Genomic DNA, 19,152 nt, shown 5'->3' on the forward strand with positions numbered 1-19,152 from the left:
GTAAAATGAATTGTTTTGGCACGCACGTTTAGATCGAGGCTATAATGATACAAGATTTATGATAATGAAAAGGTTGCATGAGTGAGTTGTTCCAATCAAGTGGCATAACAGATGACAGGCAAGAAAGCAATATTTCAATTAAAAAGTCTAACTAGATGTCTCCACTGATGCGTGCTGTTGATCAAATATATCGTGTATTATTCCAATTTCTATTTTCTTTCGTGAAAAAAAGGTTTACATTTTACCACAAAATAGTGATATCAGCAAACAAATCATACAACTAAAAAAATAACTAATTGAATAATATTCAATATTCACAGTAATGCACAGCTTTGATGACCGTTCTTTATCGTAGTTCCCAGGCAGAAAAAAGTGTTCAGAAAACAAAGTAAGAACAGACTTACAAAAGAGGAAGCATTACAAAATAGAACTGAATTAATTCATAAAGAAATATTTCTCCAAACATTACTGTACTTACGTCGTTGTTTTCATCTGGTTCCAACGTGATAATAACATGATCTTTAAACGCTAATTGGATGTGACTGTTCAATTTGGGTAGCTTTCCACCTTTAGAGAAAAACAAGTCACAAACATTTCAAAGAGAGCACACACAGTAACATTCTCAAACAATGGAAGTAAAAATTGGAGTAAACTATGCTTTGATTTAGGGTCACATGGATAAACATGTATTTGCCAATTGTTTTCCTGGAACTGAAATACAACAGCCAAAAGGAAAGTCATTTGGTCTGGACCTGTTTTCAAGTAAAATGCTTTTTTATTGGTTGGTCTGTATGTGAGTTGATGGGTGGGCCAATGCAAGAAAGAGTCAATGTTTGGGTGATTAAATGAGTGAGTGCATGGATCGATGGGTGGGTGCTGGAGAGAGTGCACAACCTCCATGTATAGGGAGTGGATGGCCAAATGAGTGGAGTGATTGACAGCAAGGATTGTTGAATTGATGAAGGTGGATGTCAAAAGCAGTAATGGAGTTCACTGATAGAAGATCAAGTTGACCAGTGAGTGAAAAGATGGATTAGGTGCATAGATAGATAGATTAAGGGGTAGATTAGAGGGTCCACTGATGAATGGATGGACGATTGAGTGGAATGCAAGTGTAAAGATGGGTGTCCATGAATGAATGGGTGGATGATTAAGTGGATAGCAAAATACATTGATGATGAATAGATAGAGTAAGAACATCAATGGATGATTGTGTGGATTAGTATGGGAATGCTTCTGAAGGCGATGAGATGTTAAAGGAGTAGGGCTAGAAGATTAAATGCCTATGTACTAACTTTGAAGCAGCATTGCTAAAGTAGCAACGGGACAAGGGTATAGTGATGTAGGTTGTTGGAAAAGTTGCCCTTCCTGCATCATCACCCAGTAATTTTTACTGAACCCTATCTTTATTGGCTGTAGAACCCTGTGCACTTTACCCCTGCTAACAGGGGTAAAGTGCTCATGCTCTCCCTTTTGAAAAATATCAAAATGTATATGCTTCTAATTGGCACAGTTAATGTACTTGTAAGTCCCTAGTATATAGTAAGACCTATGCCCAGTCCTGCAAAGTAGAACTGAAAAACATGCCTCTAAGCCGCCTCTGTAGCCTGGTTATGCAGTTTTAAACTGCCAAATCGTTCTACAAAAATAAACCTTTTGGTAGGCCTAAACCGTACTTTTTAACACTTAGATGTCTCCCCTGAGGTAGGCCTTAAAAGCCCACCCATGGTACATGGTGCACTGTATTTAAAATTAGGATATTTATATTTAATGTTTTCCTTGCCATGGCAGTGAAAAACCTCAAAAGTCATTTTCACTGTAGCAAGACTGGCTCTCCCATAGGTTAACACTAGTTTAGACTATTACATTTAATAAGTGCTAAATTCAGTTTGAGAATAGCTAGAAACATATTTCAAAGACTCATTTTGATAGTAATTTAAAATGCAACTAACTTAATGGTCAAGTCGTATTTTATATAGCTATTGTGGAAGTGACATTTTTTACAAAGTTTCCACTTCCTACCTTAAACCAAAAGGCTTTCCTGCCAGTGTCAAGCTGTCACCGGAAACCAATGTCTACACCTGTGGTAAGATGTGTATTCCTTCCAGGCCATGGACAAAGGGGTGTGGGAGATGGGTTAGCTCCCTTGATAGGATGAGCTGGGAGCTGTGCTGAGCTCCTTACTGGGTTTCAAAGGATGCCTACCATGCCACTACCATACAAAGCTTACACCTACACCTCCCTGCCTTTTTCTCTCTAGTCAGGCTGTCTTCAAATCCTGAGGGTGGAGAGGAACTGACCAGAACTAGTGTGTGTGTGTGTAGGGGGGTGCACAGTCTGGCACTGGGCATAAATGTGGACCCCACAGAACTCGCCTGGACCTGTGACAAATCAGAACAAGCATTTGCAATGCAATAGGTTTCGCATTATTAACGTTTGAGCTATTTGTGTTGCATTCTTTAGCAATGGCAATAGCTGAAACTTTAATAATGCGAGACCTATTGCACCGCAAATGCTTGTTTTTACTTGTAATAAGCAGAACCAGTTGAGATAAATTCTGTGGTTTTGGGCTGTGATTCATATGCCCTGGGTACAGAAAAAAAAAAAAGAATGTAATGAAAATTCCCCCAGACCTACTCCTGGCTCCATCGCCATGGGTCGATGCAATCATTGCTACAGCGGATGTAAACTTCCATCTTTACAAGGTGTGAACAGAAGGCAAGCAAGTTCTCTGAAATGGTCACAAGCCGCATTTACGCTTAACTAAATGGACTCCTTTTAGCGAGTTGCTACATAGGCTTTAGAGAGATCAATGAATATGAAACATCCCGTTGTCTATCACAACAGGCCTGATGTGCACCGGTGGACAGTTTACACAACCCTAGCTGGTGCAGAAGACTTACAGGCCCAGCGCCCACGAGCACCAAGTCCACATCCTAAATTCACTCTGGTTGGGGCTGGCGGGCCAATGCACCAATACATATAATGCAAGGATGTGTGTTCAACTGACCCTATGACCATAGGTTCAAACCTGGTAGGTCCGCTCTGACTTTCAACCTCATAAAGCCAATAAAAGGAGTGCCAGTGAGCGTGATAGAAAATACTAGTTGTATGTTTCCAAGACAGCCCTAGGGGTGAAGGCGTGCTTTACAAATGCACAGGTGGGGCATCTCAGGGCTAGAGACTCTAGATGGACAGAGTTCAAAGTGCATGAACAAAACAAAAAAATCAAGGCATCAAAAGAACCCATAGTATAAACACATCACACGGGCCCGAGGCAGGACCTCCGAGAGGTCAAGAAGGCATGTTTGGGCTCATTAAATTAAATAATATATTAAAATATAATCAGTGACGGGAACAAAACATCATGCAAATCACCAGAACTGGGCACCTGAACAGTAGGAGATAAAGAGTATGTAACCAATTAAAAAGCATAGGACATGAAAATATGCAACCAATTATAAGTAGAAAAAACCATAATTCATGGAAATGTTATTTTTGTAAACTAGCAAGCACACGATTCTAAAACCAGTGGTCATTTAATGTATCTGCGAATTCTTCCAGTTGCCAACTCGAGAAACCAGAAAAAAAAAGAACCTTAAAAGCTTATTCTACCCAGGAGCGCAGCCCGGTCAGTAAGATAGGGGGTGCACGCTTCATATTGTCCAACAATCAAATAGGCTAAATTACATTATATGTGAAGCAGGGTATGAGGAGAGGCTTATGCAGTCGTTGAAAGGGAGAGGAGTGTGGGCGCATGGAACATTCAAGGCACACAAGCAAGCGAGTTTACCAAAGGTGTGGAATACTGTCTGCAACCTTACCAGCTAAAAGACAAAATATGGAGCGTTGGGTATTATAGGAAACACTTTAAAAAAAAAAAACCAGATAGCGATGCTAACTGGCGATCATGGGCCATAGAAATGTAGAAGGCACTGTACAGTTTTGATCCTAAGACAAGCTAGAAGTCAGGGTGTGAGGCGGACCCCGGAGTAACTGAGAACCTTACCGAAGTAACCCCGGAGGGACTATGCCAATGCGGGTCACGCCTCACGACCCTATTACTGGACTACAGCAACCATCACCCTCTGCTGTTTCTCCCCAGGAACGCGATGACGGGATATACCCGGAAGTGGTTCGGACTGACCCCGGATGCGGTAGGGACGAGCCAATGAAAGGCGTCTTCCTGCAAGGGGTGGAGGCGGAGAGAATTGGCGCGCAAGACGCCGGCGAGAGGAGGAAACAGGAAACGGGAGAAGAAGACACGGGACCGGTGAAAGAAGACGCGGGACCCATAGAAGAAGACGCGGCACCCGTGGAAGAAGACGCGAGACCCGTGAAAGAAGACGCGGAACCCGTGGAAGAAGACGCGGGACCCGAGACTCCAGTAAACCCGGACGTGGAAGAAGACAGCTGGTGTGAGGACTGGAGGAGGCTGGAGAGCGGCCGCAACTCGGGAGGAGAGTTGCGGCGGGGCCGGTGAGTGACTCGGCTCGAGGGACTTGGGAAGCGGGGAAGCGGGAGGGAGAGTAGGGTGGGGGCTGGCTTTGCTGAACTGCCCGTTGTTTTCTGGGTTCTACGGTTGTTGGCTTTAGGAAACCACTCGTGCTTTCTTATTTTGCACGTGACCTTGGAGCACACAATTTATCTGTCCTAGGCAGATTAAAAAAATCAACCCCCCCCCCTTTTTGCCTCCACGTTCCTATATCTGAACCACAACGTTTTTTCTAAGTTTGTCACCTGTTCATGGACATGCAACCACCTAAGGTGCGGTGAAGGGTAACTTAGTCCATAATTCGTTTTGGCCACAATTCTCACGGTTCCTTCTGCGATTTCTTCCCTCTCCTATGAGCCTCCGGGGAGACCGCCAGGGTCCTGAGGAAAAGGAGAAGACAACACCACTACCCCCTTCCCCATCCAGCTAATCACCGGAGACATCAGAAAAAGAATCTACCGAGGGACCATCCGCCAAATCCATAACAACTACATTTGTTTTCAATAAACCACCATCTTTTAAACCACTACTCCAGCCTCCACGCCTGTTTATAAAACCCGCCCTCCCTCAGGGCATTTGTGAAGCGGATGAAAGGAAGAGTTTGTAAAGATCACATGACAACTGGACGCATTTACTGCTAGTATCTGGAAACGCGCTGTGTTACGTAGTACGGATGCTCGGAAGTCTCTAGTAAAGTAAACGGGCCTCAGCCTCAAATTATCCAACATCTTAACATAAATCAACACAACAATGGTGGCCGGGATGCAGCGAGAGCGCACGCGCTTATCTACTGCAGTCTGTCGGTGCGTGATCCGTAGGCGGGGTGCTGCTGTGGCATAATAAAATAATCCAAGTAAAACAAGCGGCACTGAAAGTGATCGCGAAAGCGATCGCTATTGTAAAAAAATCCACGTCCGCGAGTGCGCTCCACTGCGAGCCATATGTTTTCAATTATCGTGCCCGTGTCTGGGCATGATAATTGAAAACATATGGGCTTTGGTGCATGTAACAGACACCAATAGGCCATGGGCGGAGCAATGCGCCCGCCTTTGGCCTATTGCGTGCGTTAAAAAAAAAACCACACAAACAAAGCCTAATAGCGGAACCCAAAAGTAAAAGCACACGCACGAACGTGTGTGATTCCAGGGTCCGTTTTCAAACCCCGGACAAAAGGGCTCTCGCCTGCGTGAGCGGTGCTGCGCCCTGCAACGCAGGGAGCAAGCCCTACAAAGGACCACCCTACTGTCTAAAGAACCTGAAGGACGACTGGACTTACTTGACTTGAACCCAGAATCCCAGAAGGCACTCCAAGGGTCAGTTGACTGACCACCTGTTTGAGCTACAGGGACACAGCAAGCATACAGAGGTCTCTTTCCCTGCAACTGCACAGCTGACCAGTTCCAAGTGGACCTGCTCTGGACCCTGATGCTACCCTCTGTTGTAGTGAGTCCTTACCTCAAAGTTGTGCCTCTCCCAGATCAGGACCCTTGGATGGTATAAGAGTGTACTCCTTCTATCCCCACACAACAAGAAGTGGGACTTGCCAACTTTCTGCCTGAAGAACCAACCGAGACCAGGGTCACACGAATCGTCAGTCGGTCTCAACTTGCCGGTTTGCATTGCTAAAGGAGATATGGCCTTCCAGATACATTTCTAAGTCTGAAATTAGAATGCTTCACCAGGACTGATGCCGAATCCATCAGGTCGAGGTCAAACTGAGCATGAATTTCAGATTTTGCCCACTCAGAGATTAATCGCCTTTGCTTTACCGCTATTTTTAATTAAATATTTTAAATTCCTATCTCTGGTTCTACTTATTGGATTTTAGTTTTTTGGGTGCTATTTTATTTGATACAATATTCTCTAATTTTCAAAATTGGTTTGGGGTTTTACTTGTGTGGTGTGTTCACTTTATTGCTGTTTGAGTGCTGCATAAATATTTTACACATTAACTCGAAGTTCCTCACTCTTTTGTGCTTAAGTACCAGAGGGTTAAGTGCCGGTTTATTTAAGGATGTCAGTGCTTCACCCTGACAAGAATTGCGATTATTATGTGAAGTAGGTCCTTACTCCCTTCAACTATAAGGCCGATATCTTACAATGGTTATGTTAGAGCTTGAAATGTGCAACAGAGAAATTGCTGGACCAACACCAGGTCAGATATGGAGTCATAGCACCATAAATACCACTGTGTGCTTCCACACAAACAAGTTAATTACCTTCAGTATTTTTGTTAGTGATTTTGTTTAGCTGCAGATTACTTACCTTTTGAATATTACCCAGGTCTCAGACTGGATCCAGAAACTTTTTCTTAGTACCCCTGCGCAGCAGAAGGTGGCATTGTGGAACTCCACACTTACACAATTCCGCTTCGGAATTGACATGCAGTGCCTATACAGATGCCACTCCCATTTTCTGATGTCAGTTGAATGTCCACACCCCCAGACGTGGAGCCGAAAAAGCTAATTGGTAGACCAGTGTGCAGATTCCTAGACTTGAGGAGTCCAATCACAGAACAAGGAGGATCGGAGAGGAATCTGCAGCTCAATAAGTGAGGGCCAGGTAGAGGTCCCACAGGGGCATCACAAAAAGAGAAGGGGAAAACATATGTTGCAGCCCTTTTAGAGATTGCATTACAACAAGTGACTTAAACAAGCATTTGCAATGCAATAGGTCTCGCAGCATTAAAGTTTGAGTTATTGGCATTGTATATGACAATGTGTTGCATTACATTTTTAACAAAGTCTGTATTGGTGTATAAAGATGATTTGCAAGATGATAGCGATGGAGTGGGGATGGATGGATGGATGGATGGATGGATGGAGTGGGGGATGGATGGATGGAGTGAGGGATGGATGGATGGATGGATGGAGTGGAGGGGATGGATGGATGGATGGAGTGGGGGATGGATGGATGGATGGATGGATGGAGTGGAGTGGAGGGGATGGATGGATGGAGAGGATAGGTCTCATATTTACACTAGTTTATGCTATTGGCATTATAAATGACAATGCTTTTTATTTATGTTTTGGTTTTAAAACATAAAAGGCATTGTCATTTACAATGCCAATGGCTTAAACTTGCGTAAACGCGAGATCTATTGCATTGCAAATGCTTCTTTAATATGAGTGATTTAAAAGTCTGTGGAGGGCGTTGCCTCAGTTTAATGCATGACTCACTTAAACTTCTGTGGAAGGGATGCCTGTCAAGAGTCTGGGGAGGAGCTAGAGCTGAAATTATTGTTAAATGGAAAGAATGCTGTAAAAGGACGGAAATCTTGATATTGATAATTTCAAGAAAAAGAATGAAGTGAAAATGGCATGAATAAAGATTTTTAACGTTAACTTTTGGAGCCCTAATAAGAGATGCTTCTTTCTGGTTGTGCATGGGACTTTTCATCCAACAGTTGCTCGACAGAGTGGACTTTATACTTTGAGAGGCCCCAGCCGCCCTGCACGCACCCCAGCACCAATTGATTTTCGGTGTAGGCTGTTGGGAGGCACATACTACAGGATAGAGAGGTCTGTTTACAAAGGCATTTATGAGGCCAGGAAGTAGTAATGCACGAATGCTCTTTCACATGCTATTGCACTTTTGTGAAACGGCCCCAAACGTCCAATTCCATATTAGTGAAAGTGCACACACAGAGTGCAGAGCTTTTTATGTGCACCAAGTGTGTATCATTATTATTTTTTTTAATCTTTTGGAGACAGTTCACAATGGCATGTAAAAGTAATTACCTGCTTCATATATTCCAATATGCCTTTCTGAATATGTCCCTCTGTGTTCTGCCATCGGACAGTGGCTGACTTTGCCCCTTCTCCACAGGGGCGTAACACAGGCCCCCGCAGTGTGGGGGGGCCCCGGGGGCCTCGCGCTTCAGGGGGCCCCTCACTCAGCAAAGGTAGCAACCAAGCCTCTTCAGTGCGCGCATGCCATGGCCTCTTCATTAATGAAATGGTTGGTGCGCATGCGCACGCCCGGGCCCTGGCGTAACAGATGCCATTTCTAACCCAGGACTGGGGCCCTCCTCGCGCCGCCCAGATCAGACCGGGAATGAATCTCTTGAGGGGCCCCACGCCCCCCACATGCAGTGAGTGTGGCTTAGGGGAGCGGGAGGGAGGCTGCCTAGGAGCAGCAGGAGCGGTGGCACGTGATCCGAAGGACGCAGTTGGAGGAAGGTGTTAAGGTAAGTTTAGTTGAAATTGTATTTACATTACTCTGTCGCTCCCCCCACACTCGCGCCGAGCTCCCTCCCCCCCCCTTTACCCCCTCTTGCCGGCCGCGACGGGACTCCTGGAACGGAAGAACTCCGAGGCCCAGAGAACCGAAGGATGTAAGGAGAGAAAAAGAGAGACCCCATTTATTTCTTATTATTATAGACCCAAACGGACGTGAGAACCGAAATATGTAGCAAGATAAACGAAAGATGCAGGGGGGAGAACCAAAGGTTGCAAGGAGAGCAAGAGAACGGAAGAGTGGATGCGCTGAGAGAGGCGAAGAGAGAGTGAACCGTAGGGTACAGGAGGGCCATAGAACCATAGGGTGCAAGAAGGGACCCAGGGCCGGCGGGAGCAGAGATAGACAGACAGCCATAACAGGTCCCAGGACCGATGGGTGCAGGAGAAGAGAGCTGAAAGGTTCAGAGGCCCAAAGAAGCGCATGGCGCTGGGAGAGAGAGAACCGAAAGCCGCAAGGGCCCCGAGATCCAAAGAGTGCAGGGGCCAAGAGAACTGAAGGGCCCAGTGGTGAGGAAAACCGAAGGGTGGAGGGGCCAGAGAACCGAAGGGTGCAAGGAGCAGAGAACCGAAGGGTGGAGGGGCCAGAGAACCGAAGGGTGCAAGGAGCAGAGAACCGAAGGGTGCAAGGAGCAGAGAACCGAAGGGTGGAGGGGCCAGAGAACCGAAGGGTGCAAGGAGCAGAGAACCGAAGGGTGGAGGGGCCAGAAAACCGAAGGGTGGAGGGGCCAGAGAACCGAAGGGTGCAAGGAGCAGAGAACCGAAGGGTGGAGGGGCCAGAGAACCGAAGGGTGCAAGGAGCAGAGAACCGAAGGGTGGAGGGGCCAGAGAACCGAAGGGTGCAAGGAGCAGAGAACCGAAGGGTGGAGGGGCCAGAGAACCGAAGGGTGCAAGGAGCAGAGAACCGAAGGGTGGAGGGGGCCAGAGAACCGAAGGGTGGAGGGGCCAGAGAACCGAAGGGTGGAGGGGCCAGAGAACCGAAGGGTGCAAGGAGCAGAGAACCGAAGGGTGGAGGGGCCAGAGAACCGAAGGGTGCAAGGAGCAGAGAACCGAAGGGTGGAGGGGCCAGAGAACCGAAGGGTGCAAGGAGCAGAGAACCGAAGGGTGGAGGGGCCCAGAGAACCGAAGGGTGGAGGGGCCCAGAGAACCGAAGGGTGGAGGGGCCAGAGAACCGAAGGGTGCAAGGAGCAGAGAACCGAAGGGAGGAGGGGCCAGAGAACCGAAGGGTGGAGGGGCCAGAGAACCGAAGGGTGCAAGGAGCAGAGAACCGAAGGGTGGAGGTGTTTAGAAAACTTCAAAGAGAGCAAATGGAACCAAAAGTTGTAGGGGTGGGGGGGGCGAAAGCTGCATAGGCCCACTGTACTGAAGGGAGTGGGGCCACAGAGAAAGAAAGGGACTGAAGATCCGAAGGCTCAAGTAAGAGAACTGCAAGATGCAGAGGAACCAGAGGGAGGGGGTGAGAGAACCCAAGGCCAAGGGTGGAGGAGGGGCCTAGCGTACCAGAGGATGCAAGGAAAGAGAGAGAGTGAGACGAATGGGTCGTGGGCACAGAGAAATAGAGAGTACAGGAGGGAGACCGAACTGGAGGCCCCAGGGAGAGAGGCCCAAAGGGTCCCAAGAAGGAAGGCGCAGGGGCTAGGAGAACTGAAGGGCCCAGAGACCCAGAGCATCGCATGGTGCAGGAAGAGGTACAAGGACGCTGAGAATAGAAGGTTACAGAGGTCAGGAGAATCCGAGGGTGTAGAGGGGCACAGAGAACTGAAGCATAAAGGGCGAAGAGAAGCGAATAGCGCAGAGAAAAGCACAGGGAGGAAACAGTACGAAAGAGGGCAGAAGGGTAAGGACAATGGAACAAAGGGTGTGCGGAACAAGAGTTCTGAATGATGAAAGGGCACAGAGACTGGTGGTTTGTTTCCAGTTCAAACATGTCTGACTGCCGTCCACTTTTCCTAGTCATGACAGACTCACATGGATTCAGTTATCAGCCAGGGGGTAATACCGAAAACACGCACGCACTTCTGGCGTGAACAGATGCAGATTGTTCAGCATAGACTAGTGAACTCCGAGCACGCACAAGTGCGCTCCTAACAGCTGCTTGCACACAGGGATCTGAAATGAACCCCTTTTTCTGACACTATACTGAGCGGAATGTATGGAACACAAAATGATGAAAGGCTGAGATAAATCACCTCCATGATATCTTCAGACCCTGAGAATAATTCCAGATTCGAGCTCAGCTAACCGGTTTTATTGCAGAACGGAGGCGAACTGCAACTCCTAACACTTATACACTTTTGCAACTTAAGTAATGTTCTCGCTGCCGTGCTTTGAATGTGCTGTGTAGAGGTTGAGTGCTGTTGTATGGGAACACTGAAAGAAATTCAAATGTACTACAACAAGTTAATCTGCAATTGTTAAGGCTAATCTGCAAGTGTAAAGGGTGGTTGGGAGCTGGGTATTGGGAAATTGGCATTTATTGATCAAATCACTCCAAGGTTTGTGGCAAATATTTATTGTTTTTGAGCATCAGTGCAAAGAGTTGACAACTGAGCTGTAAAGTAAGTGTGTGCTTTTAATTGTAAGTGTATATATATATATATATATATATATATATATATATATATATATATATATATATATATATATATATATATATATATAGCCGTTACTACCCCATACCAGGTATGGAAGGGACAGTTATGTTAAAAAAAATGCATTAATAGTGCACTGTTAGCTCTGAATCTTGCGTACCCCAAACACATGATACATATAACTAATAAGGGAACGATTTTCAGTCTGTGTGGCTGACTTCCTTATTTATTTCTATATTGCTGCACTAAGCACATTACATAGATAGTACAGTGTGCAACTGTCTGTATGTGAGGCTGCACGTCACACACATATTTTACAGCATTTTAGTTTTAGAAACACGGGCACGTATGCTTGGAGCAGTGCGCGGCATGTCTTTGGGTATACTGAATAAGCAGCTACCTATGTTGTTGAGGGATATCTCTTTAATAATTTATTCAACAAAAGGAGGGACTGGGGGGGCGTGTTTAACGACGTCCATGTACAAGCCCCAAAATGACTAGTAAGCAAAGAGAGTAAGAAGTTCCTCTGTGTGTGGTTGGTAGAGGACCAAGAGGGGCCAAAGCATAGTGAGTCCAACTGGACCACTTCGTGTTTGCAGGGACAAGGGAGGGGGGATTCCCTTATCGTAACTAGGGCTCTTACACACCCAAAGCTAGGTGTCATGCTTCATCATATGAGCCTTCCCCTTGTCAGGTCGGCGCTGCAATACCTGATGGGCACCCAAACCTTTGGCTCTTTGTACCATGAGCTGTGGTGCATTGTACAGTAATATGTACTGTAAAGTACTGTATGTTATAGAGTGATGTGTATTATAGAGTGATGTATGCTGTACAGTAGAATGTGCTGTAGAGCGGTGTACGTTGTAGAGTAGTGCTTTGTAGATTGATATGTGCGTAAAATGTTGCACACTGTAGAATGTTTTGCACTGTAGTGTTGCATACTGTAGAGCAGTATGTGCTATTGAATTGTATGTACTGTATAGTAGTATGCACTGCAAAACAATGTGTGCTGTAGAAGGGCATGTTTTGTAAACGGGCATATGCTGTAATTAGGCATGCGCTGTCAAGGGGCATGCGCTGTAAAGGAGCATGCATTGTAGAGGAGCGTGCGCTGTAAAATGACGTGTACTGTAGTACAACATGCATTGTACAATGGTATGCGCTGTAAAAGGCTATATGCTGTAGAAGTTTATGCACTATACAGGGATGTGCACTGTACAGCATTGTGCGCTGTAAAGGGCTATGTGTTGTAGAGGACTGCATGTTGCAGAGCGATATGCGCTGTAAATTAATATGTGCTTTAGATTGGTATGCATTGTAAAGTGATATGTGCTGTAGATTAGTGTGCGTGCTAGAGTGGTGTGCGCTGTAAATAGGTGTGTGTTGTAGAGTAGTGTATGTTGTAGAGTAGTGCTCATTGTACAATTAGGTGCGTCGTAGAACAATGTGCGCTTTAAAGTGTGCATTGTAGAGTGCTGTGCGTTGTCGAGTGCTATGCATTCTACAGGTGCGCATTTTGTAGAGTGGTGTCCATTGTAGAATGCTGTGCATTGTAGAAAATGTGCGATGTACAATACTATGCGTTGTAGAGTGGTGTGCACTGTACAATGGCGTGTGCTTTAGAGCAATGTACACTGTAAAGGGGCGCGCGCAGTATAGAGGCGCATGCAGTATAAAGATGCATGCAGTACCCAAGTGCACCCTGTAGAAGGGTGCATGCTGTAAAGAAATGCGCCCTGTAGAGACGTCTGTGCTATAGAGGGGTGCGCGCTGAAGTGTGTCATGCTGTACAGGAGTATGCATTTTACAGTGGTGGTAGAGGCGTCTGTGCTGTAAAGGGCTGCGCGCTGTACAGTGATGCACGCTATAGTGTTACACGCTGTACAGGAATGTGCATTGTACCGGGATGTGCGCTGTAATGGGATGTATGGTGTAGAGAGATGCGCAATGTAGTAAGGTGCCTGCTGTAGAGGAGTAGGTGTTGCAGGCGTTGTGCACTGTACAGTAGTACACGCTGTAAAACACCATACGCTTCAAAAGGCATGCAGTGTAGAAGGGCATGCGCTGTAGAGTAGTGCATGCTGTAGAAGCGCCTAAGCTGTAGAGAGGTGCACACTGCAAAGGGGTGCGTGCTATAATGTTGCGCACTGTAACAGGATGTACGCTGTAGAGGAATAAGTATTGTAGTAAGGTGCGCATTGTAGAGGGGTGGGCATTGTAGGAAATTTCCACTATAAAGTGGTGCACACTGTCTAGAGGTGCACGCTGTGAGGGCGCATGCTGTAGTAAGATGCGCGCACACTGTAAAGGAATGTGCAATGTAGATTAGTTATAGAACAGTGTATACGTAATAAGTATTAATAACGTGTAAATGAATTGTACTTTTCTAACAATATGGCATATTAATTTGAGCATTAGTTGGTTTGTAAGACTGTTTGTGATTTAAAAACTGCGTGGTCATAGACTGCAATACAGAATAATAATGAGAATGTGAAGTTATTTTGTTTAAGTGAGATTGCAAAAGCACTTAATGAATAGGATGGAATTGCTAATATACCTTTCAGTTGTTTGAGCTTTTATTTTGTGTTTCTTTATGTATTTTGCAGCCGTGAAAGCGTAAACTGCAACACATAAAGAGAATGATATCTTAACATTTTTTGTTCAGAAGAATTGTAGTTATTTTTAAAGGCTATTTAAAACACACCTAATGTTCTAAGTCCTTTTAAAGAAAAATTAATGTCTGAGTTACATGTACGCAGTTTAAAAACGCTTTGTTTGTGCTAAAATGGCTTTTATGTTATAAGAAAGTTTCTACGAATATATAGCATCTAAATGGGCAAATGTTGTCGTTTGAAACAGTTTCGTGTGTCCAAATTGAAGCCAGCTGTCCATGCATGACTGAAAATGAAACTAAATGTGTAAGCACGGCTAAGAACGAAACTAAATGTCTAAGCAAAAACATATTTTGCAACAACAGGGAAGTGCCATCTCGATGTAAATAGCTGTATGCCTTACAATTGTTTAAGCATTTGCCCTTCATTGAAGCTATATGTGCCTTACTTAACAAACGTATTGTTGTTTTAGAAAGCTTTTTTATTGTCTCAAGAATTAGCTTGTAGTGTGGTGTATGCTGTAATAGATGGTATGTGTTGTAGTGGATGTCTGCTGTTGAGTTGTATGTAATAGAGCGATATGTATTGTTAAGGGCAAAGTACATAGTAGTGTAAACTGCAGACTGGTATTGAATGCAAAATGCACATTGTTGTTAAGTGCAGAGTGCCTATTGTTAAGTGCAGAGAGCAGTTTGCTGCTAAGTGCAGGGCACAGATTGTTTCTGAGTGCAAAGTGCAAATTGTTAATGAGTGCAGGGTGCAGATCGCTATTAAGTGTACAATGTTAAATGCACAGTGCATATTGTTGTTAAGCGCAGACAGCAGATTGTTACTGAATGCAAGGTGCAAATTGCCACTGAACACAAAGTGCAGATTGTTGCTGAGTGCAGAGTGCTACAGCGCAACGCTCCACTCTACAGCGCAGTGCTCCACTCTACAGCGCAGCGCTCCACTCTACAGCGCAACACTACACAACGCAGCATTCTGCTCTACAGCGCAGCGCTCCACTCTACAGAGCTGCATTCACTCTACAGTGCAGCATTCACTCTACAGTGCAGCGCTCCACTCTACAGCGCAGCACTCCACTTTACAGCGCAGCGCTCCACTTTACAGCGCAGCGCTCCACTCTACAGTACAGTGCTCCACTCTACAGCACTCCACTTCACAGCGCAGCGCTCCATTCTACAACGCAGCAGTCCACTCTACAGCGCAGAATTTCCCAGTATAGCACTCCACTCTACAGCGCAACGCTCCACTCTACAGAGCAGCGCACCACTCTACAGCGCAGCGCTCCACTCTACAACGCAACACTACACAACGCAGCATTCTGCTGTACAGCGCAGCACTCCACTCTACAGCGCAGCATTCACTCTACAGTGCAGCATTCACTCTACAGCGCAGCGCTCCACTCTACAGCGCAGCATTCACTCTACAGTGCAGCATTCACTCTACAGCGCAACGCTCCACTCTACAGCGCAGCATTACAAAACGCAGAACCCAGTCTACAGTGTAGCACTTCATAGCCCAGCACTCCACTCTACAGCGCAGCACTATACAATGCAGCACTCCACTCTACAGCGCAGAGCTCCACTCTACAGCGCAGCGCACCACTCTATAGCGCAGCGCTCCACTCTACAGCGCAGCGCTCCACTCTACAGCGCAGCGCTCCACGCTACAACGCAGCACTACACAACGCAGCACTCCACTTTACAGCACAGAACTCCCCAGTATAGCACTCCACTCTACAGCGCAGCACTCCACTCTACAGCGCAGCGCTCCACTCTACAGCGCAGCGCTCCACTCTACAGCGCAGCGCTCCACTCTACAGCGCAGCGCTCCACTCTACAGCGCAACACTAGACAACGCAGCATTCTGCTGTACAGCGCAGCGCTCCACTCTACAGTGCAGCATTCACTCTACAGTGCAGCATTCACTCTACAGCGCAGCGCTCCACTCTACAGCACTCCACTCTACAGCGCAGCACTCCACTCTACAGCGCAGCGCTCCACTCTACAGCGCAGCGCTCCACTCTACAGCGCAGCGCTCCACTCCACAGCGCAGCGCTCCACTCTACAGCGCAGCACGCCGCTCTACAGCGCAACACTCCACTTTACAGCGCAACACTCCACTCTACAGCGCAACACTCCACTCTACAGCGCAACACTCCACTCTACAGCGCAACGTTCCAGTCTGCAGCACAGCGCGCCACTCTACAGCGCAGTGCGCCACAGCGCCATGCTCCACTCTACAGCGCAGCACTACACAACACTCCACTTTACAGCGCAGACCTTCCCAATTTAGCCCACCACTGTACAGCGCAGCATTCCACTCTACAGAGCAGCACTCCACTCTACAGCGCAACGCTCCACTCTACAGCGCAGCGCTCCACTCTACAGCGCAGCGCTCCACTCTATAGCGCAGCGCTCCACTCTACAGTGCAGCGCTCCACTCTACAGCGCAGCGCTCCACTCTACAGCGCAGCGCTCCACTCTACAGCGCAGCGCTCCATTCTACAGCGCAACACTACACAACGCAGCATTCTGCTTTACAGCGCAGCGCTCCACTCTACAGCGCAGCATTCACTCTACAGTGCAGCATTCACTCTACAGCGCAGCGCTCCACTCTACAGCGCAGCGCTCCACAACGCAGCACTCCACTCTACAGCACAGAACTCCCCAGTATAGCATTCCACTCTACAGCGCAGCACTCCACTCTACAAAGCAGCGCTCCACTCTATAGCGCAGCGCTCCACTCTACAGTGCAGCGCTCCACTCTACAGCGCAGCGCTCCACTCTACAGCGCAGCGCTCCACTCTACAGCGCAGCGCTCCATTCTACAGCGCAACACTACACAACGCAGCATTCTGCTTTACAGCGCAGCGCTCCACTCTACAGCGCAGCATTCACTCTACAGTGCAGCATTCACTCTACAGCGCAGCGCTCCACTCTACAGCGCAGCGCTCCACAACGCAGCACTCCACTCTACAGCACAGAACTCCCCAGTATAGCATTCCACTCTACAGCGCAGCACTCCACTCTACAAAGCAGCGCTCCACTCTACAGCGCAACGCTCCACTCTACAGCGCAGCGCTCCACTCTACAGCGCAGCGCTCCACTCTACAGCGCAGCGCTCCACTCTACAGTGCAGCACTACACAACGCAGCACTCCACTCTACAGCACAGAACTCCCCAGTATAGCATTCCACTCTACAGCGCAGCACTCCACTCTACAAAGCAGCGCTCCACTCTACAGCGCAACGCTCCACTCTACAGCGCAGCGCTCCACTCTACAGCGCAGCGCTCCACTCTACAGCGCAACACTAGACAACGCAGCATTCTGCTTTACAGCGCAGCGCTCCACTCTACAGCGCAGCGCTCCACTCTACAGCGCAGCATTCACTCTACAGTGCAGCATTCACTCTACAGCGCAGCGCTCCACTCTACAGCGCAGCGCTCCACTCTACAGCGCAGCGCTCCACTCTACAGCGCAGCGCTCCACTCTACAGCGCAGTGCTCCACTCTATAGCGCTCCACTCCACAGCGCAGCGCTCCTCTACAGCGCAGCACGCCGCTCTACAGCGCAACACTCCACTCTACAGCGTAGCACAACACTCCACTCTACAGCGCAACACTCCACTCTACAGCGCAGCGTTCCAGTCTGCAGCACAGCGCGCCACTCTACAGCGCAGCGCGCCACAGCGCAGTGCTCCACTCTACAGCGCAGCACTACACAACACAACACTCCACTTTACAGCGCAGACCTTCCCAATTTAGCACACCACTGTACAGCGCAGCATTCCACTCTACAGAGCAGCACTCACTCTACAGCGCAATGCTCCACTCTACAGCGCAATGCTCCACTCTACAGCGCAACGCTCCACTCTACAGCGCAACGCTCCACTCTACAGCGCAACGCTCCACTCTACAGCGCAGCGCTTCACTCTACAGCGCAGCGCTCCACTCTACAGCGCAGCGCTCCACTCTACAGCACAACACTACACAAAGCAGCATTCTGCTCTACAGCGCAGCGCTCCACTCTACAGCGCAGCATTCACTCTACAGCGCAGCGCTCCACTCTACAGCGCTGCGCTCCACTCTACAGCGCTCTACTCTACAGCACAGCGCTCCACTCTACAGCGCAACACTCCACTCTACAGCGCAACACTCCACTCTACAACGCAGCAGTCCACTCTACAGCACAGAACTTCCCAGTATAACACTCCACTCTACAGCGCAGCGCTCCACTCTACAGCGCAGCGCTCCACTCTACAGCGCAGCGCTCCACTCTACAGCGCAGCGCTCCACTCTACAGCGCAGCACTCCACTCTACAGCGCAGCGCTCCACTCTACAGCGCAGCGCTCCACTCTACAGCGCAGCACTCTATAGCGCAGCGCTCCACTCTACAGTGCAGCACTACACAATGCAGCACTCCACTCTACAGCACAGAACTCCCCAGTATAGCATTCCACTCTACAGCGCAGCACTCCACTCTACAAAGCAGCGCTCCACTCTACAGCGCAACACTCCACTCTACAGCGCAGCGCTCCACTCTACAGCGCAGCGCTCCACTCTACAGCGCAACACTAGACAACGCAGCATTCTGCTGTACAGCGCAGCGCTCCACTCTACAGTGCAGCATTCACTCTACAGTGCAGCATTCACTCTACAGCGCAGCGCTCCACTCTACAGTGCAGGGCTCCACTGTACAGCGCTCCACTCTACAGCACAGCGCTCCACTCTACAGCGCAGCGCTCCACTCTACAGCGCAGCGCTCCACTCTACAGCGCAGCGCTCCACTCTACAGCGCAGCGCTCCACTCTACAGCGCAGCGCTCCACTCTACAGCGCAGCGCTCCACTCTACAGCGCAGCGCTCCACTCTACATCGCAGCGCTCCACTCTACATCGCAGCGCTCCACTCTACAGCGCAGCGCTCCACTCTACAGCGCAGCGCTCCACTTCACAGCGCAGCGCTCCATTCTACAGTGCAGTGCTCCACTCTACAGCGCTCCACTCCACAGCGCAGTGCTCCACTCTACAGCGCAGCACGCCACTCTACAGCGCAGCACGCCACTCTACAGCGCAACACGCCACTCTACAGCGCAACACGCCACTCTACAGCGCAACACTCCACTCTACAGCGCAACACTCCACTCTACAGCGCAACACTCCACTCTACAGCGCAACACTCCACTCTACAGCGCAACACTCCACTCTA

The 19,152-nt window shown here is 48.2% G+C and overlaps 1 protein-coding gene across 3 annotated transcripts in view; it reads right to left on the minus strand.

The window, feature by feature from the left end:
* The window catches only part of RIOX2 (ribosomal oxygenase 2), a 905,982-nt gene that overhangs the window by 102,493 nt on the left and 784,337 nt on the right, over positions 1-19,152 (minus strand). For all 3 annotated transcript variants that reach the window (XM_078657815.1, XM_078657817.1, XM_078657816.1), the window contains one exon: positions 479-567. In XM_078657815.1, coding sequence (XP_078513941.1) covers positions 479-567 — 89 coding nt within the window. The remainder of the gene's footprint in view (positions 1-478; positions 568-19,152) is intronic.

Source organism: Lissotriton helveticus, chromosome 8 (assembly GCF_964261635.1).
Source record: "Lissotriton helveticus chromosome 8, aLisHel1.1, whole genome shotgun sequence".
Classification (NCBI taxonomy): Eukaryota; Metazoa; Chordata; class Amphibia; order Caudata; family Salamandridae; genus Lissotriton; species Lissotriton helveticus.